The sequence below is a fragment of the Panicum virgatum genome, chromosome 8K, assembly GCF_016808335.1.
Source record: "Panicum virgatum strain AP13 chromosome 8K, P.virgatum_v5, whole genome shotgun sequence".
NCBI classification, from domain to species: domain Eukaryota; kingdom Viridiplantae; phylum Streptophyta; class Magnoliopsida; order Poales; family Poaceae; genus Panicum; species Panicum virgatum.
The window spans coordinates 38,532,203-38,552,026 of NC_053143.1; the positions used below are offsets into that span (position 1 = coordinate 38,532,203).

Here is a 19,824-nt window from a genome sequence, read left to right on the forward strand (position 1 = left end):
AGGTTACCGCTAAATTTCATAGCCCGCTATTTCTAACCTTGAACGGAACCGAACGAGAACGATGGTGTCGGAGGAGCGTGACCAAGGCCGTTGGTGATGGTCACTAACATCAACATTTTTCCAAAAAAATTATTATAAAATATGATAATTCAAACACCAACAGAGAATTAGAGCTTTATTACTGACAAATTCTACTACATGAAACTATTTAATCTGTGACGGAACGAATTTGTCATGGATCGTTGAAAAACCATCATAATGCAGTGTCTGTGACGATTCGGAATAACGTCATATATTGAGCGTCACAGATTAAATCAATTAATGTAAAGATGCAGTCTGCACGAATACTTCGTCATCCATATACGCACCCGGATAACAAACAAGTAAGCTCATTTGTTAGGAGGACAATGCTTGAAATAATTAACAAACTTTAAAACACCTGAGCTCCTCGGTCCATCCTCTATCTTCCCTGGCATAAAAAATGAAGTAGCCGATAGGCGGGCTCAAGCCCCGCTCCCCACCGGGGAAAGGAAGATCAGCCTCTGCAACATGTGCGTATATGCACCAAGGTCTTGTTTAGTTGCGAAATTCAAAATTTCAAAACTATCAAATCGAATGAGAATCTTACATACATGGAGTATTAAATCTAGACAAAATAAAAAAACTAATTGCATAGTTTGCTTATAAATTACGAGATAAATCTAATAAGCCTAACCAGACTATGATTAGACACTAAATAACAGATTAATTAGTCTTAATAAATTTATCTCGTAGTTTACAGACGAGTTCTGTAATTAGTTTTGTAATTAGTCTATACTTTAAATGTGAAAAGATTCTATTTCAAAAAATTTACGGATGCAACTAAACAAGCACCAAGGTAAATATCGGTAATGATTACCTACTGATGTCTGACGGGGCTAAAAAAAATTCGGACGCAGGGTGGCCTCCTCTTGTCCAAATATATCTTATCTTCTTCCCATCGCTGTCTTCTCTCACCGCAGCAGCACAAGCTCATGCTGTTTCCCATTCCTCTCTCTCTCTTCGTCCTCTCTCCCCAGTGGAACCAGTCAAGGGGGCGGAGGCCGCCGCCGTCGTGTCCGCACTGATCTCTTTTGGTTGCAAGCTCCCCCGACACGGGACCTCGTCGGCTACAGCCTACAAGCGCTTCGCGGAGCGGGCCATGGAGCCCGACACGCTCCTCCCCGACGCCGATGATCTCCTCGCCGTCGCCGACCCCCTCGCCTCCCAATCGGCCCTCTCCAGCCCGAGCCACTCTAGTCTTGCAGCTCCCGCCCAAGGCCGACCCCGACCGAGCCATCGTCTCCTGCGCCATCCGGCGCCTTGCGCTCCTCCTCGGCCGACACAGTTAGTTCTCGACGGGAGGCACGGCGAGGGCAGCGATCTAGAGCTCGACGGCTTTTTCTCACTTTGCTCGACGCCCAGGTAGGCCATGGAGGCCGCCGCGGCGCCCGCGCTCGCCACGCTCGATGCCATCTTTGTCGGGCCGCGCCACCACCAACTACGCCCCGCCGCCACCGCCGGCGGGTGCTTCCTCCTCCCTGCCGCCGTCCTCGTCACGACCTGCAAGCGAAGGCGAAGGAGGTGATATTGCAAACATGATTTTGCCATGTTGCAGTCGTGATTTCGTGGTGTTGCAGCCATGATTTGGGATTTTTAATCTACTTTTAGATGTTGCAACATGTTTTTGTGATGTTTCAAATGTGATTTTGTGACGTTGCAACTACGAATTCGCGATGTTGCAACTGCGAATTCATGGTGTTGCAATGTGATTTTGTGCGATGTTGCAACTGCAGATTCGTGATGTTGCAAATGTTGCACCTACATTAAATTTTGCAGTAGGAGTTTTACTGGGCTGTTACCATTCGATGCTGTGCCCGGACAAGTCCCCTGAAACTAGCTTTCGGTTCCGATCGACTTCTTCCAAGCATCAACTCGTGTGCATGTATGTGCATAGGCAGCCTATATATACATATATACATGTATACAACTATATATACATACATGACGCCTTGAACCAACTACGGTGTACCAGCAGGAAGCAAGTAGAAGAATTCTACATATACAAACACGGACGTACACATCACACGAAAAAAAACAAGCGCAAGCAAATCGCGTTCGCAAGAACGGCGGCGTTTGCTCCTTCGATCGATCCCCTCCCTTCTCGATCGGCCATGTCCGCAGCGCTAGCTGATCGATCACACCGCCTCGAACTCCCACCCGCGCGGCCGGCCGGCGCCGGCGTACTGCTGCATGGTCGCCCCGAGCTCCGCCGTGACCGCGTCGGCCTCCTCCTCCACCTTCTTGGGCTCCCTGCCCGGGCCGCCGAAGATGGAGTGCCGCGGCTGCTGCTGGTGCGCCGCCGTCGAGACGTGGCTGCCTTCGCCGCCGCCGTAGATGTCGCCGAAGTCGGAGGACGACGCGACGCTGGTGCGCTTGGCGGAGTAGCCGAGGTCGAAGCTGGCCTTGGCCATGTCGAAGCTGAGGCTGGCCCGGGTGTAGAAGCTGATCCGCGACTCGGACGAGAGCGGGCCGAGGTAGTAGAGCGCGGCGGCGTCGGGGTCGGCCGGGGAGACCTTGGCCCGGAAGTCGTTCCTCGACGGCGGGATCGGCGAGAAGAAGATCTCGGCGACGTTGGCGGCGGCGCCGCGGTTGAAGGGGTTGGCCTTCCCCTCGTACCGGTACCGGAAGTTCTCGTACGTGGTCTGGTTGGTGCAGACGAGGTACGAGTGGAACGCCGTGAGCCCGCCGACGAACCACGCGGTGACGAAGGTGTAGGCGATGAGGAAGCCCGACACCGGCGAGTACTCCGCGACGGCGCCGCCGAGCCCCACGCCGTACCGCCGCGAGATGAGCAGCAGGTTCACCCAGGAGAAGCCGAACACGTAGAGGCACAGGAACGTGGTGGAGGAGATGAAGAGGAAGAAGAAGCGGTAGTTCCGGCGGCCGATGCACTGGCCGACCCAGGGGCAGTGGTGGTCGAAGCGGTCGACGCAGTTGTTGCAGACGGAGCAGTGGGAGCAGCGCGGCGGCCGGTAGAGCATGCACGTGTGGCAGTACTTGACCTTGACCACCATGCCGTTCACGTACACGTCGCGCGTCGGCGGGAGCGACCACGACGGCGCGCCGCCGCCGGCGGGGGAGGCCGTGCTGTCGCCGTCGTCGGGCTCCGGCGGCCGCGCGCTCCGGGGGATGATGCCGGGGTCCCGCCCGGAGGTCAGCACCAGCACCACCACGTCCTAAATTTGGCTGAATTGAAGCAGGGGTAGCCGGATATACAGGGATGGACAGATGAACGGACATGCGTGGGCGACGGACTCACGAATACGCCGACGGCCATGGCGGTCGCCGGGACGGCGGTGCCGAGCGGCTTGCCGATGAGGTCAGCGACGCGGAACGAGACGAAGGCGACGAAGAGCGCGAGCGGCGTCATGATGAGCGCCGCCGTGAGCACGATGGAGCTGGCGTCCGGGCCGAAGATGAGCCGGCCGCCGCAGAGGAATCTCTGCACGCGACACGGCCGGCAAATGACTAGTAACCATCTTAGCTGGCTTAGAGATCGAGCATGATCGATCGATCGAGCATGAGACGCAGGGAATTTTAATCCTTAATTACATTCTTTCCTCTCCAGACTTGGTAGACGCGGTGGGTGGCGACGGCGGCCGACGACGACGAGGCGCTGGAGGTGTCGGAGAGGTAGCTGCGGGGGAGAGGGCTCTTGAACAGCGACCTCCCCTTCATGGTCTCCGCCGCCGGCCGGTCCGGTGATCGCCGCGCGCCGCGTGCGTCGTCGTCACCTCACCCGCATGGGCCGGCCCTGCCCCAGGAGCGGCCGGAACGACGGAGGCGGTGGGAGAGGAGGCAGGAGGGGGAGCTGCTCTCCTCGTTTTCCCGTTTCAGACATCGCCGGGCTATCCATAGGAGGGAGGTGCTATAGCGCGTCGTGCTTGTTATCGGGGTGTGCAAAGAATGGATCGGAGGAGGGGAATCGCCTTGGCTAAACATAGCACGCCGCATCTCTCTCTCTCTCTCACACACACACACACACACAGCTCCGGCGGAACACACAGTATAGTACACAGATATCTCGATCGATCGATCATATCTGCCTGGATCGGAGAAGAATAATCGATCTCATGAAAAAGTAGTACTGTATGAGGAAGAAAGGGTGATGCATGTTTGAGAGTCACCCTTTGAACCATGGATTGTTTGAGAGTCAAATTAGAGGAAATTTCATTCGGATTTTCCAAATCGTTTAGTTAGACCTCATAGATTGGTGAAAAAAGTTGTTAAAAGAGTTTACTCTATATGAGATGTGTTTTCATAAAATAATTTCTCGCACAAACAACGTCAAACATGTCATATGGAAATGATGAACTAAGTCTGAAAAACTGATGGACCAAATAGTTTAAATACTTGATCGCATGAAAAAAAGACATAATAAAGTATAAAACATGGCCATATTGTTTTGTCAATGACAAAGAAAAAGTCAAAAAGGGAAAATCTGTTATGCGATGACAAAACACGGCGACAAAACGTGGCGGTGGTGAAACTACCCCACCGTATTTCATTAAAAGGGAGCGACAACGGCTTCTCCGGCCGCAGAAAAATCCCCCGAACCTTGGCCCATGCCCACATGGTGAAGCGTACCCTCATGAGAGAAGACTTAAATGTGATACAATATCAGTCCCAGGAGGCTGATAATACATTTATTACATCAGATGGTACATCACCGTACAACTCTACGCGGTAAAAGGCAGTGAAGCGCCACTATCGCGAGGATAACAACTAAAACCCAAACGACGACATTAACTACGAAGAGATCATCAGAGTCTTGCGCCATACAGAGCTTCCTGCGGGTGACCTTATCCACAGGCAAGGTTGGGTGCAGGACAGAACCCCTACTCAATGTCTTCGGGAACGAAGTCTGGATCTTCCTCTGTAAAAATTAGGAAAGGGGTGAGTACAAACGTACTCAGCAAGTCCAACCACACCCACGGAGGGAGTATAAACAGAATATAATGCACAGGGTAAACCAAGAGAAAGGCTAGGGTTTAATTTGAGGAAAGCTAATTTTTATGCATGGGTTTATTTGAAAGAAAGGGTTTTCAAAAGCCATTGTCTTGCACTGAGTAACACGTAGGGTTGATCCACACAGAATCCAAGTTTTAAATTGCTACCGGACTCTTCGTTCGACTTAGCACACGGCACAACTGCCGGACACTTTCCCAAAACGACTCACGCCAACCCATCCATTCCCGGAAGAAACACTAGTTGTGTGACCGAACCGTAACTCGCAGTACCGTGGGCACGGCTATTCGAATAGGTTTTAACTCTGCAGAGGTGTGCAACTTTATCCACAAGTGGGGTACCATAGCACGATCACCTTAGTGTCGGTGCAGATCCCAACAAAGCCATTACCCACCTTAACTAGACCTAACTAGCCAACACGGGATCCACCAAGGGGCCATTGGCCTATCTCCGAGGTATAACCGGGGCATAAGTCACACAGAGCTTATCCCTTCTCCTTGGTCACCCGTTGCTCTCAGCTCTCCAGATGGCTATCAGACCAACTAGTGGGGTTTATGCTAAGCCGTTGCCCATACAACGGTCGAGTGGTTTGCACGATAGTGGAGTTAGACAAGATGACACACCAACTCAGTCCTTAAATGTGACAAGATGGATATCTCTCTTCCTTGCTCAACCACACAGGTACGAGCACACCATTCGGCAAATCACACAGAAATGCCATCTATCCTGTCTAAACTCATCTTTCGAAAATTTCACATTTTCCCTTCCCACACACTCACACATTTTCTTTTCGTAAAGCAAGTTGTATCATATCCAAGGTCCTAAGCGTTCTAGCAGCGATTAACATCCAAATAGAATAAATCATATTCAGATATTAATCTGGGTGGTCAAGGAATGGTTATAACAAATCAAGAGGTGGCTATCCGACTATGTTTTCAGCAGTCAAAATATATGCAGTTTTATAAAGCAGGCCAATAGGTTGAATTTATAAAAACTGGGACAAAACATGCATCAAAGGCGCGAGATTGAACTTGCCGTTCTCAAAGCCTTCCGGGAAGTCCTGATCGAGGTACTGTCCTTCGGGTTCGGGGTCGCGGTACTGATCCTCGTTCACTTGCTTGCAGTACTGCTCATCGACGGGTTCTCCCTCGTTCACACCGTGATCTACGACGCACACAATCAAGAAAAAGAAATAAAGGTTTTATCGTTGAGCTCGAATCGGAAACAATTAAGGTATGGGGGCAAAAGTAATATTTTTGGGCAATTTTCTAATGGCATGTCCAAAATTATGATATGAAAGGCGTGGTAAAGTTTCAAGTCAATCGGAGGATTTTTGGCGCATGAAATGATGAGTTAAAGAGGGGTTCAGGGGTTAAATAAGGGTCCGTGGGCCTATTTGCAATTTGCTTTGGTAAGGAAAGGACTTGATTGTAATATTTGAAAAGGGTCAGGGTCACTCTTGGAAAGAGCATGGATCTATTTAGAATTATTTTCATACAGTGGTAGGGTTTATCTACAAAAAGAAAAATAGGAAGGGTCTCTTTTGGAAAAAGGTTTAGAAGGGTGGGGCTCTTAATAGAATAGAGGGAAGAGGAGGGGGTTTTGGGCAAATGTGCCCTCCTTCTTCCTCCTCACGCGCGGAATAGAGGAGGGGGGTGCAGGGCACCGGCGGCGGTCCTCGCCGGCGTCCTGGGCCATGGCGGCGGCCGGGGAAAAAGGAAAAAGGGAGAGAGGGCCATAGGGAAATGATTCCCCTCCATGATTCGGGCGGAGGCGGCCTGCAGGGGCGGCGTCACGGCGGTGGGCGGCGGTCGACGGTCGGCGTTCATGGCAGCGGCCCTGCGAGGCTCGGCGGCGGCCGGGGCTAGGGGAAAAGGAGAAGGGAGGCGAGGGGATCCTGTTGCGCCCCTTACCTTGGGCGGGGACAGCGCGAGGAGGCGGTGCGATTGTGGCGGGCGGCGGCGGGCTCTGGAGCTCGGCGTGGTGGTGCTGCAGAGCTAGGGAGGAGGCGAACGGCGGTTGGGGTGGCTGTGGTGCTCGGAGGCGAGGTGGAGGGCCCTTTTATAGACATGGCAAGGCGGTGGGGAGGAGGGGCGTCGATGGAGGGGCCGGCGAGCTTGGCGGGGTGCCTTTAATGGCGTTCGGCGTCGCGGCGCGGGGCAGCGCGATTCGCGGCGGCGACGCGATGGCTCGGGCAGGGAGGGCGCGCAGCGTCGGGTTGCGTGGCTCGAGCGGCGAGGCGAGGCGTTGTGCTCTGCAGTGCGGCGGCAAGAGCGGCGAGACGGGCACAGGAAGGCGGTGCTGATCGACGGGCGGCACGGCGAGCGGCGCGGCTGTGTGGAATGCGTGCTGCGCTCAGTCTCGTGCGCGTGCGGCGCGTGGATGTGACGGAACGAGTCGGCGATGAGCGGGCAGCGCGGCAAGCGGCGCGGCCGCGTGAATCGCGTGCACACGCGTGGGAAGGGGCGCGCGTCGAGGCGGCGAGGGGGCTCGGTGTGCGCAACAGTGATAGGCCAGGCGAGCAGGGGCACGCGCACGCGCGCGTGGACGGGAGCGGGGAAGTGGCTGGTGGCGGGCGCGCTTGGCGCGTCGCGCGTGTCGGAAACCGCGGCAGAGGAGAGAGAGGGAAGGATAGAAGAGAAAAAAAGAAAAGGGGAAGGAAATGGAGAAAAGAAAAAGAGAAAGAGAGAGAGAGAGATATTCGCGGCGGCGACTGCGGCCGGACGCGCATGCGCGCCGGTCGGGCGTGACGCGCCGGACGAGGAAGAACAGGGAGATGGGACAGTGGTTGGATTCGGATGTCGGGACTGGGAGATCGGGCAGGGAACGATTTTGAATGGACTGAGCTCATCGATGAAAAGAGATTTTGAGAAAAAAATATTTTCAACGCGTTAATTATCTTGGTAAATTTTTCGGGACGTTACAAACCTACCCCACTTAAAATGAATCTCGTCCTCGAGATTCGGCTGGCTCCTAAATAGGTGGGGAAACTCTTTCTTCAGGGCATCTTCACATTCCCATGTAGCTTCTTCTACTCCGTGTCTGCTCCACTGAACTCTGCAAATCCGTACTTCGGAGTTTCTTGTCCTCCTAGTGACAGTGTCCAAAATCTTAACAGGTACTTCCTGGTACCGAAGGTCTGGTTGTAGATCTATCTCTTCTTCTGGCACATGCTCTTTCTCAGGTACCCTCAAACATCTCCTTAGCTGGGATACACGGAACACCGAGTGTATATCTGACATTCCTTCTGGTAGCTCCAGTCGGTATGCTACGGCTCCGACTTTCTTCATAACATGGTACGGTCCAATGTACCGAGGGACCAACTTTCCTTGTACTTGAAATTTTCAAGTTCCCCAAATAGATGAAACCTTAAGGTAGACGAACTCTCTCGGGTTGAAGCTTATTTCTCGTCTCTTCTTGTCTGCGTAGCTCTTCTGTCGAGACTGGGCGGCCTTTAGCTTTTCCCTAATCTCGGCCACTCTTTTTTCTGCTTCCTTTATGAGTGCGGGTCTGACTAGGGCACGTTCTCCAACTTCTGACCACATCAGGGGAGTTCTGCATTTTCTTCCATAAAGAGCCTCGAATGGTGACATGTCCAATCTTGCTTGATAACCGTTGTTGTATGAAAATTCCGCATAGGGCAAACTCTGCTCCCAATCCTTACCATAGGTAAGGACGCATGCTCTCAACATATCCTCCATAATCTGATTCACCCTTTCTGTTTGGCCATCCGTTTGTGGGTGATAGGCGGAGCTGAAATCCAATTTGGTGCCCATGGCTTTATGCAAACTTTTCCAAAACCTAGAGGTGAATTGGGTCCCTCTATCTGAAATAATTATGCTAGGCACACCATGCAACTTTACTATGTTTTCCACATAAAGCTTGGCTAGCTTTTCTCCACCGTAATTGGTCCGCAAGGGTATGAAATGAGCCACTTTAGTGAGTCGGTCCACTATTACCCATATGGAGTCATGTCCATTCTGTAATCTGGGTAAACCCACAACAAAGTCCACTCCTATCTCATCCCATTTCCAAACAGGGATGGGTAGGGGTTACAACAATCCTACTGGCTTCTGATGTTCGGTCTTGATCCTTTGATAAATATCACAATGGGCGACAAACCGTGCAATATCCGTCTTCATTCTCTTCCACCAATATTTTTGTTTTAAGTCCATATACATCTTGGTGGATCCTGGGTGGATAGAGTAAGCCGAGTTATGGGCTTCATCCATGATTATTTGTCGGAAGTCTCCTTCCTGGGGCACACAATTCTATTTTTATACCATAAAGTTCCCTCATTATCCACTCTAAAATCCGGTGCCTTATTTTCTCCAGTCTGCATTCGGATTTCCATCAAGTCCTTGTCCGAACTTTGGGCTTTTCTAATTTTGTCCTCCATAGTGGGTTGAATGCTCATCTTGTGAATGGAACCTCGAGGGACAATGTGCACATTCAATCGTGTCATTTCTTCCTGCAGATGGGCATTCTTGGGTCCATAAGATTTCCGGCTTAAGGCATCGACTACCACATTGGCTTTGCCAGGGTGGTAATGAATTTCCACATTATAATCCTTAACCAGTTCTAACCACCTTCTTTGCCTTAAGTTTAAATCTGGCTGGGTGAAAATATACTTCAAACTCTTATGGTCGGTATAGATCTCGCACTTATTCCCAATTAGATAATGCCTCCAAATCCTGAGGGCATGCACTACGGCTGCAAACTCCAGATCATGTGTTGGGTAATTCTGCTCATGAGGCCTGAGCTGTCGGGAAGCATAAGCTACTACCTTCCCTTCTTGCATGAGGACACATCCTAATCCTTGTCGGGATGCATCACAATAGATGACAAAGTCCCGATGAATATCTGGTAGGGTCAGCGCCCGGTTGTCAACTTATTCTTCAATTCTTGAAAACTTCTTTCGCATGACTATGTCCAGGTGAATTTCTTATCCTTCTTGAGCAGCTCTATTATGGGTCGAGCTATCTTGGAAAATCGTTCAATGAATCTCCGATAATACCCAGCTAACCCAAGAAAACTTCTGATTTTACTAACATTGGTCGGTTGCTGCCAGTTGGAGACTGCTTCGACCTTCTCGGGGTCCACTACTACTCCTTCTGCGGTCAGAATATGACTAAGGAAAGCTACTTTCTCAAGCCAGAATTCACACTTGCTGAATTTGGCATATAGCTTATATACTCTCAGCTTTTCCAATATTACCCGCAGATGTTGCTCTTGTTCCTGAACACTCTTGCAGTAAATAAGTATGTCGTCGATAAAGACTACGACAAACTTATCTAACTCATTCATAAACACCTTGTTCATGAGATTCATGAAATAAGCAGGTACATTGGTGAGTCCAAAAGACATCACCGTAAACTCAAACTCCCCGTAACGGGTGACAAAAGGTATCTTTGGAATGTCACTTTCTCTAATCTTGAGCTGAAAATATCCTGACCTCAGATCAATCTTGGAGAAGTACTTGACTCCTTTTAGTTGATCGAAAAGGTCATCAATCCTGGGGAGGGGGTACTTATTCTTGATGGTAACCTCGTTCAGTGCCCGGTAATCTACACACAACCTCATACTCCCATCCTTCTTCTTGACAAATAGGACTGGGGCACCCCAAGGCAACGAGCTTGGTCTGATGAAGCCAATTCGTTGTAGCTCTTCCAGTTGCTTCTTTAATTCCGCCAATTCAGAGGCTGCCATCCTATAGGGTCTGTTGGCTATAGGAGAGGTTCCAGGGACAAGGTCGATGACAAACTCTATATCCCTATCTGGTGGTATTCCGGGAAGTTCTTCAGAGAAAACATCTGAGTATTCGTTTACTACCGGGACTTCTTCCAAGGTCTTGGCTTCCATGCTAAACACCATTGGGTCCGTTCCACTTCCCCGGGTATGGCAGGTCACTCGTACTCCTTCTGGGTTCGTTAGGTGTACCACCTTGTCAGTACAACCTATGAGACCATTGTGCAGGCTTAACCAGTCCATTCCAAGTATCATGTCTATTCCCTTAGACTTAAGTACTACTAGGTCTGCTAGAAACTCTACCCCACTTAAATTGATCCTTACCCGCAGACAACCTAGTTGATACTTGATGTCACCTCCAGGCGTCCAGGTTAATAGGGGTGTTTTTATTAGTACTGTAGGTATTTTATGTTTATCCACAAAGCTTGACGATATAAATGAGTGTGATGCTCCAGAATCAAATAATACTGTTGCCAGAGTTGAGCTGGCTAGGAACTCACCAAGTACTACTCCTTTGTGCACCCTGAAACTCCTGCGCGTTGATGTGGTTGACGCGGGCTCGTCCGTAAGGCTGCTGGCTGTTGTTGTTATTGCCCTTGTTGTTGCTGCCGATGGGGACACGGTTGGCTCCGGACACAGGTGGCCTAGGCCCATTCACTGAGTTGGAGAAAACCGATGCAGCAGGCTTATTTTTGGCATACGGGCAGTTGGCAATGTAATGCCCTGTCTCACGGCAGTTGAAACAGGACCTAGTATTGTTGGTGGTGGTGGTGACCTGGCTTACATTGCTCTGCGGGGCCTTCATGGTGTTCTGGCTCCTGAACTGTGTGTTAGGGGCCTGTGGGCCTATCACCTGAGATTGGGTCCTATACTGCATTGGGGACTGAGAACTTGGTGCATGTAGCTGAAGCTTCTTGGTTTCTGAAAGCAGTCCTGCTGGCGGGCCTTGCTCTCCAGAAATTTGCGCTTGTCATCCTTCATTTCTTCAGCTTTGGCCCTTTCTGTGAGAATGGCCTTGTTCATCAGAGTGTTGAAGTCTGGGTAGATCTGAGGGGTAAGCAAGGTCCGGAGTTCTGGGTTCAATCCCTTCTTGAACATGTCCTGCTTTTTTTCATCATTGTCCACTTCCTCTGGTGCATATCGGGCCAGCTCCATGAACTGGTAGGTGTACTCTTCTACTGACATGCTTCCTTGCTATAGTGCGCGGAACTCATCCACCTTGCGCTTCATGGTGGCCGAGGAGATATGGTAGCGGCGGAACTCCTTCACAAATTCTTTCCAAGTGATGGTGGAGGCATCTTCGGCAGCGGCACAGTAATTCTCCCACCAGACTAAGGCAGTCCCGGTGAGTTGGTGGGCTGCCAGAAGAACTTCGTCTCGATCTTGGCATTCGAATGGCTTGAGCTTCCTCTGGATCACATGCAGCCAGTCGTCTGCATCCAAGGGGTTGCTGGATCCGGCAAAGGTGGGTGGCTTGGTCCTCGGAAAAGCGAGACTCGTTCTAACAAGCTAGGAACTTGATCTGGCCAATACTAACTTCCTCTCTGCATATGTCCTCTTTTCCCCCAAAAAAATCATGCTGGTGCCATTCTTAGTTATCTTATTTCAGAATCTTGTATTGACATTCTTTGATTCTGCAGCTTTAGTAATAAACTCCACAAGATTTAATTAGATTATTGCAAATTATTGTAGATGGAAACTGTGGCATGACCGTGAGACAGGTTGCAAGTATTCTCTTGAAGAACTTTGTTGCGAAAAACTGGTACCCTGCTGATCCTGGTATGTGAAGGTCAGTAATTGTACACCATTTGTATGTGCCATGTTAAGTTAGCCCTTTTTCCTTTCTCTAGAAAAAAGCAAAAAATTATTAGAAACTGAGCAGCCAATATTCCTAGTGAAAAGTTCTTTGCTGAGCAGCCAGAAGTCCACATGATAGTTAAATTAGCTTTTCTACTTGTGCAACTATGTTTGTGCCCCTTTCTGTTGACTACTTATTGATGCCTTTATTTTTAGGTGAGGAGGAAAACTGAACAATGATATGATAGGGTCCCTCCTTATGATAAGGTGAAATTACTTTGCAAATTCTTTAGTTTTTCTAGTAGTATTTGCTTAATGTATTGGCTAGCTTGATAAGAATGTTCCTTCTATATGCAGGCAGCACTATTTTTTTTGCAGTATTTGCTTAATGCAAGAAGAGTGTTCACATGGAATGCAGAAAAAAAATAAGAATCTTGAGAATTGGAGAGAGCAGGCGTTGCTGTGTAAAATAGGCTTGTTATTAGTCTCTATTTGATGATGTATGAAAGTTTCTGGTATTTCAAGTTGTTTAGCTAGTTAGTCTACAAGCCTGATTTGTATCTGTAGCATTCCATTTGAGTAATAATCTTTGGATAAAGAATTACCATTTGCTTTACATTAGATATGATGGATAATATTAAATTGAACTACAATTTTTTTATGGTGCCATGTGTGTTTTGGCGGTTGGTAGCCAAGGAAATCCCAAAATTTTTGGCGGGCAATGGCAGCCAAGGAACCATATATCCTAGGCAGGTGTGCGCAGCCAAGAAATGCGTTTTCCATGGTGGGTCATGGCAGCCAAGGATTTTGATTTCCTTGGCGGTTGTTAATTTTTCTTGGCGTTGTGTAGATTTTGCCGGTGTTCTGGTTTTCTTGGCGGCCGTACCGCCAAGGAAACAATACTTGGCGGCTAGCAGCCAAGGAAATTGAATTTCTTTGACGCTCTACTCCTGGCGGATTTTGCTTGGCGGCCAGGATCATTTCCTTGGCGGTTTAGGCATTTTTCTTGGTGGTTTTTGGCCGCCAAGGCAATTCGATTCTGGTGTAGTGAATGCTATTTCGACTTGCAGGCAGCAACACCAAATCTATAACGTAGGTACTTGCCTCCCTGCACGCAATCAAATTTTCCTCATTTCTTTTTATTTCTCCATGAAACCATCATTCTTGGATCCTATGGACTCATGACATGGAGTAAGATGGAATGTCTGTTTCGATATGAAGCTTTGTGCTTTTCGGTGGGCAGAGGATGAGAGTCTTTCTGTGTATTGCTGGTGCGTCCACGCACATTGTGGTGACGAACAGACGGGGATGTTGAAGAAGGGAACCGGCTCCAATCTGCTGCTCCTATTTGTGTACGTGTGTTTTCTGATCCTTTAAACTTTTTCCAATGCAACCACAGATGGAGTTCTAAAATGTTGCAGAAATTTCATGATCCATGAGAATGTTGTTATCATATATAGTTGGTTATGGTGGTGAACATTAGTATCGCCATTATGTAGCTTTTAATAGAAAGAAAGAAAATGCTTACTTGGTGGAAATAGTTATATTGATGGTTGTACCTGAACCAAAACATGCTCTTAAGAATCATGACTATGTTCATGACATTGCTGCTCTGTCTTGTATTTATTATTTTTTCCACGATATTTCTTTATAATGTATTTTTACATCTCGAGGATCTTGCTTTGTGATCCTTTTTTTTTTTTGTCCTTTGCATACACAGCATCTGTAGGCTACATTCTAGCAGTACATGAAGAGAAATAATGAGGTGCCTCTGGAGGTATGATGCTGCTCATTATTTCTAATAAGCCAAAACATTCAATGAGAGTAAAACATTCAATGAGAGTAGTTATCCTTAGCATATGAAAACTGGTCATTTTGTGAAGCAAATTCAATTTTAAAAGGCTCTATCACATGGTCTCTGAATGTCTGGATTCTTGGGTGCCTATAAATTGTTGTGTGCCAGGAGGCTTATATGAGGTCTCTTTCTGGTTAGTGGTTAGATAACAAGAATGCTCAAAATGTAGTTGCTGGTTTCTGAATGGTGCCTATTTGGGGGGCATATATGCTACATATGCTTTACACTCTTCAAAAATATAATCTTTCATTATATTATATTTAAATAATTGGTATAGTATTAAATTATATTTTGCTGAATTATATATTTCTCTCATTTTCTGAAGGGATGGTGTGTGTTGGCTCTGGGCTGCATGGAATCATGGGGAGGTTTAGTCAACTGGTTGTTATTTTGGGGAGGTTTAGTCAACTGGTTGTTATTTTTCATCATCTAAATTATTTTGTGAGACAAAGGAAGCAACAATGTAGATGAATTTTGTCCGAGCTGAACAATACCACGTATTAGCTCCAGATTGTTCTCGATAACTTACCTTAGAATTCTTTCTGCTAAATTTCTATTTTCCTTGGACCTTTCCAAGCTGAATTAAATTCCTTTTCTAGGTCGTTTCATTCTTATCACAAATGTTGGTTGAACATATAACTTATGGGTACTCTCGCAGTGGTGGTGGCAACATTCGGAGGGTCTAAGATTAAAGCAAACAAATTGATGAACAACAAGGAATCAGTAGCGGGTGCATCATCGATGGTGCGCGCCAAGTGTGAGATCTTCCATTCTCCTCCTGGCCTAGATATTTCTCTTCCTGAATTTTTTATTTCTCTTGTTTTTCCGTTCAACGTTGACGGGCTCTTTTCCAGGAAGAACATATCAACTATCCGCTCAGCCTCCTTTCCCCACTCCTGTCCAGCAAGAACCCGTAGCATCTATTCATTTGATTGGTCGGAGGATGAGGTGATTGCTTCCATGATGAACTGATTAGTGAACTAGACACGAACTGCTAATATGTTTATTGCATGTCTAATCCATTTAAATTTTTTCTTGTGGGCTAATCCATTTTAACTGTTGCAGACACTATCACCCATGACGACATCTCTAAAATTATGATTGGAGATGATCAGGATGGTGAAATCTCACTCAGGTAAGTCTTCAGCTACACATTGCAATTATATTGACAATAAGACAATTTGACAAGTCAATCATTTGGAAACCTTGTGTTTATGAATTATGATGTATGGTTTAGTTGTTGTCTTTGCTGTCTTTGTGATGAGTGAACTGCAGTGCGCAAACGCTATGTATGTCAAGTATAATTTGGCATTTCCTCTGTGTTGATATATGTAACTTTTAGCTTGTGAATTGTGCTCCCTTGTTAAAATGCTGCTGTTAATCGATCTGGTAGATTGCTTCAAGCATACAACTGGAAAAAATAACTTTTAGTGAATAAACTCGAAGTATTCAGTTTGGATCTATGATGATGTTCATGATCTCAGAACCACTTCTATCGTTACCTTGCTTCCATGTATTTTGTTCAGCCAGATTCATGCATGTATGAAAATCTGATGTGCTTGTGAAGCCCAAGATTTAGAGGGACTGAAATTTAGATTCCTTTGATGCTACTGTCCCCGCCTTGCAACATTTTTGTCTTCAGAGACTCATCTTGTAATCACCGTTTCTAATTTATCAAACATGTGTTGTTTATTTCATTTACTGCACAAAGTGTGTTCAGAGATTCATCTTATCATCACGGACTCTAATTTGTTAAACCTGTGCTATTTATTTCAGTTACGGTGCTACTCCGGTGTGGCAGGGATAGGGCTCGACTCTGATGATCCCCTGCCTGGTCACTAGGAACGGTTCTGCTCCCGTTGTTCTTAGGGTTGTATCCTGCTCCGGCGGTGGCATGCTCCTTTGCTCCCAAGGTCAGTGGATCTCTTTCCTTTCCTTCTATACCTTGCCTGTCTTTAAAATGTTACATGTTTATCTGGCTTCTAGAGGTTTATCTGATTGATTATCGTGCATTAGCCGGAATGAAGTTTTTTCTTTGTATGTCTTTAGAATTATGTGTTGTAAGAAAATAGTTTATGTGATTAAACTCTGTTCATGGCATGTCTGAATATAAATTTTTTTTAGATAACACAATATAACTTTATAAAGTACATGTGGGTAGAACTTTCTCTGTCTGAATGGAATGGTTGCTTGCCTGGTCCACCGATGTGTGTGTGGGTATGCTGCATTTTTGTGCAGGTACCATGCTTCAAATCTAATGTATGATAGCTCCATTTTTAGAATGGAGTAGATTGCTCTATTTTTAATAAAAAAAATAATTTAGTTGTTTTAGCAAAATTTAATTGTTTTAGTAGTCGGTCGATTCAATGTAATCCGACTTTGCTTTGTTATATCAATTTCAAATCTCATATTATTTTTAAATATAATTATTTTTTAAACATGTGATATTTTTAAATATAAATATTCTTTAAACACGTGCCACAGGCACGTGCATCTCCACTAGTACTTTTGTAAAAGATGGTTAAACAACTTATCTATAAAACCCATCAAACCTCAATTAATGATCAATTCAACAGTTTACTGAAAAATGTTGAACTAGCATAAAATGTTGAACCAACATTTCAAAAATATTAAACTAATATTTTGCAAATATTGAACCAGTACTTTAAAAATGTTGAACAATATTTTGAAAATGTTGAACCTCGACCATCTTCTCCGGCATCAACGCCGGCACTGCGGGCGCACGACGGCGGGTGGCCGGCCGCGGAAGAGGCGGCGACGCACAGGCCGCGGCGATGCTTTGGCAGGCTGCGCGGGCCGCGCGCGCGGGGCGGGGCGGGGCGGGGGAGCGCCGGCGCGACGCGGGAGGGCGTCGGGGCGCGGCGGCTGTGTAGGACCGCGTCGGGCGCGGCGCACACGAGCTCGCCTTGGTGTGGCGGGTTGGCCGCTAGGCACGGGAGGGAGTGCAAGGTGAGAGAGGGTGAGGGGTAGGGTTGAATGTGGTAGATCCAATGGTTATAAATGATTATACGGATCTCAAACACTAGAAGTTAAGTTGGAAAAAAAACTCTCGGAAGATGGATAGATTTTCCAGACTCCACACTAGCCCAAGGCCCGGCCCATGACACGGCTTTTTGCTGATCGTACAAGATTAATTGAGCCCGGGCTGGGCTGGCACGGGCCTCATGTTGTGCCTGGGCTGATGCCTCAGCACATGGGTTGGTCTGGCCCTATATGATTACAAGTTTGGCCTAATATGGCTTTGTAATTTTAGCCCTCCTAACAAAACTGCACCGCCAGCTTGATATATAGATGTCCATGCAGCCCGCAGCCTGTTAACCCGTCCGAAGCACGGCTAATTTGGCCCGGCCCAAGCACGGCCCGGCCCGGTCCAAACCGTGCTCGTGCTGGCCCAGCCCGCTCCCCGTGCCCGGGCTTGGGCCGCACCCCCCCCCCCCCCCCCCCCGCCCGTGGGCCGGCACGGAAGTTATAGGCTGGCCCGTAGGCGGTCCGCTAACTTCCACAATGCAGCCCAGCCCACAGCCTGGCTGAGCCAGCAGCCTCGCAGGCACCCACCCGGCCACCCCACGCCCCCTCCCCGCCGGCTAGCCCCCGCACACGGCTCCCCCCCAACCCTAGCCGCATTTCCACTCCTCCTGTGGTCTCGCCGCCTGCTCGCCTTCGCGAGGACGCTGGCCCGCCTCCGCAGCTCCGCCTGCAGCCGCCCCCTCCTACCTTCCCCGGCGGTCGACGGCGTCGCCCTCCGGCCTCCGCTCCCTCGCCGCGTCGTCGACGCCGCCACCTTCGGCCTGCGCTCCCTCGCCCCGTAGACCGTCGTCGACCCCGCCCCCGCCGGCCTCCGCTCCCTCGCGGCCTCGCCCGCATCGACGCCGCCCCCTCCGACCTCCGCTCCCTCGCGCCGCCATCGACGCCGCCCCCTTGCCCTGCAACCCTAGACCTAGCGCCGCCGGAGTCTGGCAGCTCCACTCGCGCTGCCGCAACGCCTTGCCGTCGATCGACGCCGCCGCACTTCCTCTCCTCGCCGTTGCCCCCTCCCGCTCTCCTCGCCGCCGATCTGCCGCGCGCCCGCGCCTCACCGCCGGTCCGCCATGCCTCGTCCAACGACCGCGAACCGCCCCCATCGTGGGCCACGGACGGCCCGAGCCCGACAAACAGGCCGGGCTCCATGGGCTGGCCCGGCACGAAAGAGGCCTGTAGGCCCGTGCCTGGGCCGTCGGTGCAGCCCGTGGGCTAGCACGGCACGGCCCGCTGGGATATCGGGCCGGGGTAGGCACGGCCCAAGAAAAGGCGGGCTAGGGTGGGCCCGGGCTCGGGCCGGGCGGCCCAAATTGGCATCTATACCTCGATATGGCACGGCCCGTTTAGCAACCATGCCTAACCGGGTTGTGCCCGTGCCCGTGCCGTGTCGGCCCGGAATGCCTATTTGGTCATCAAGTGTGGCGACCTTAGAGCATCTCCAAGAGTTTGCCATATTTTACTTGGCATATCTTGTGTTTTGGCAACTTCTAAAAAGATATGCCAAGTAAAAAAAGAGGTTATCTCCAACAGTTTGGCATAATTCACTTGTCAAATCCAGATCTAACTTACATCAGAAACCCTAAGAGAGAAATATAATTATATTTATGACCTTCTACCTCTTGAAAACTTAAATCAGGAACCCTTCTCTGTTATTTATTTCTTTTTTCACCCTCTCACCTGAATAGAAACCACGATGCCAACCGCGCGCTGCGCGCGTATATTTACGCGCTGGAGGCTGGTTTTTCCCAAATTGCCAAAAATTGCCAAGTCTTTTGCCAAACTGTTGGAGGAGTATTTTTAACGTTTTTGCCAAAAATCAAAGATGGCAACTCGATTTGCCAAACTGCTGGAGATGCTCTTAGTCTACGAAAACAAAAGGTAGAGCAAGTTCAAGATGGCAAGAGAGCATACCCAGGAAAGAAACGCAAATGTTGAAGTCTGAGCTGCAGCAATACTGAATTCAAAAATAAAAATTAAAAACCTTTGGCCACAATGTTTTTTTTTTTGTAATTCCGAACCGTACACCCACCAACCCCATTGGGGCCGTGTGCCTCATCTCATGGAGGAGGCTGCTTGCAGTAGCATTGCGTATATGATTGATTATATGTTCCATTGTTGATATTACGATTGCTAACCACGATTGCCTCGTGGCGTCTCTGCTGGCACGATGGCAGGTTATGAGCACGTGCTTCACGGCTCACACAATCGGGGTGGTACTAAACGGTTTGGGCACCCAATGCTTCATGAATTGAATTGTCCAGCGAGTCGACTAGTGCTAGGCCCAACTAGCAGCCCGACGATGCTTCTGCACGAATTCAGTACTGAAAAGTGTGCAC

At 48.8% G+C, this 19,824-nt stretch overlaps 1 protein-coding gene and 2 long non-coding RNA genes across 4 annotated transcripts; 2 read left to right on the forward strand and 1 right to left on the reverse strand.

Moving 5' to 3' along the window:
* Window positions 1-1,958: 1,958 nt before the first annotated feature.
* On the reverse strand, window positions 1,959-3,790 carry LOC120644580 (probable protein S-acyltransferase 6). The gene is made up of 3 exons (XM_039921230.1): window positions 3,634-3,790; window positions 3,341-3,523; window positions 1,959-3,257 (listed from the first exon to the last, which is right to left on the reverse strand). Exons 1-3 carry the CDS (start codon window positions 3,757-3,759, stop codon window positions 2,217-2,219), a joined length of 1,350 nt encoding a protein of 449 aa, XP_039777164.1. The 5' UTR covers window positions 3,760-3,790; the 3' UTR covers window positions 1,959-2,216.
* Window positions 3,415-4,269, forward strand: LOC120644582. Its single transcript, XR_005663830.1, has 2 exons — window positions 3,415-3,552; window positions 3,650-4,269. It is a non-coding gene; the product is annotated as an uncharacterized LOC120644582 (long non-coding RNA).
* An 8,025-nt stretch (window positions 4,270-12,294) lies between these two features.
* Window positions 12,295-16,493, forward strand: LOC120644581. 2 transcript variants are annotated; one of them, XR_005663829.1, is made up of 10 exons: window positions 12,295-12,586; window positions 12,811-12,861; window positions 12,952-13,690; window positions 13,838-13,946; window positions 14,315-14,371; window positions 14,775-14,817; window positions 14,848-15,206; window positions 15,304-15,397; window positions 15,515-15,584; window positions 16,226-16,493. It is a non-coding gene; the product is annotated as an uncharacterized LOC120644581 (long non-coding RNA). The 2 variants fall into 2 exon arrangements; XR_005663828.1 differs by having other exon boundaries at window positions 14,775-15,206.
* Window positions 16,494-19,824: the final 3,331 nt, after the last annotated feature.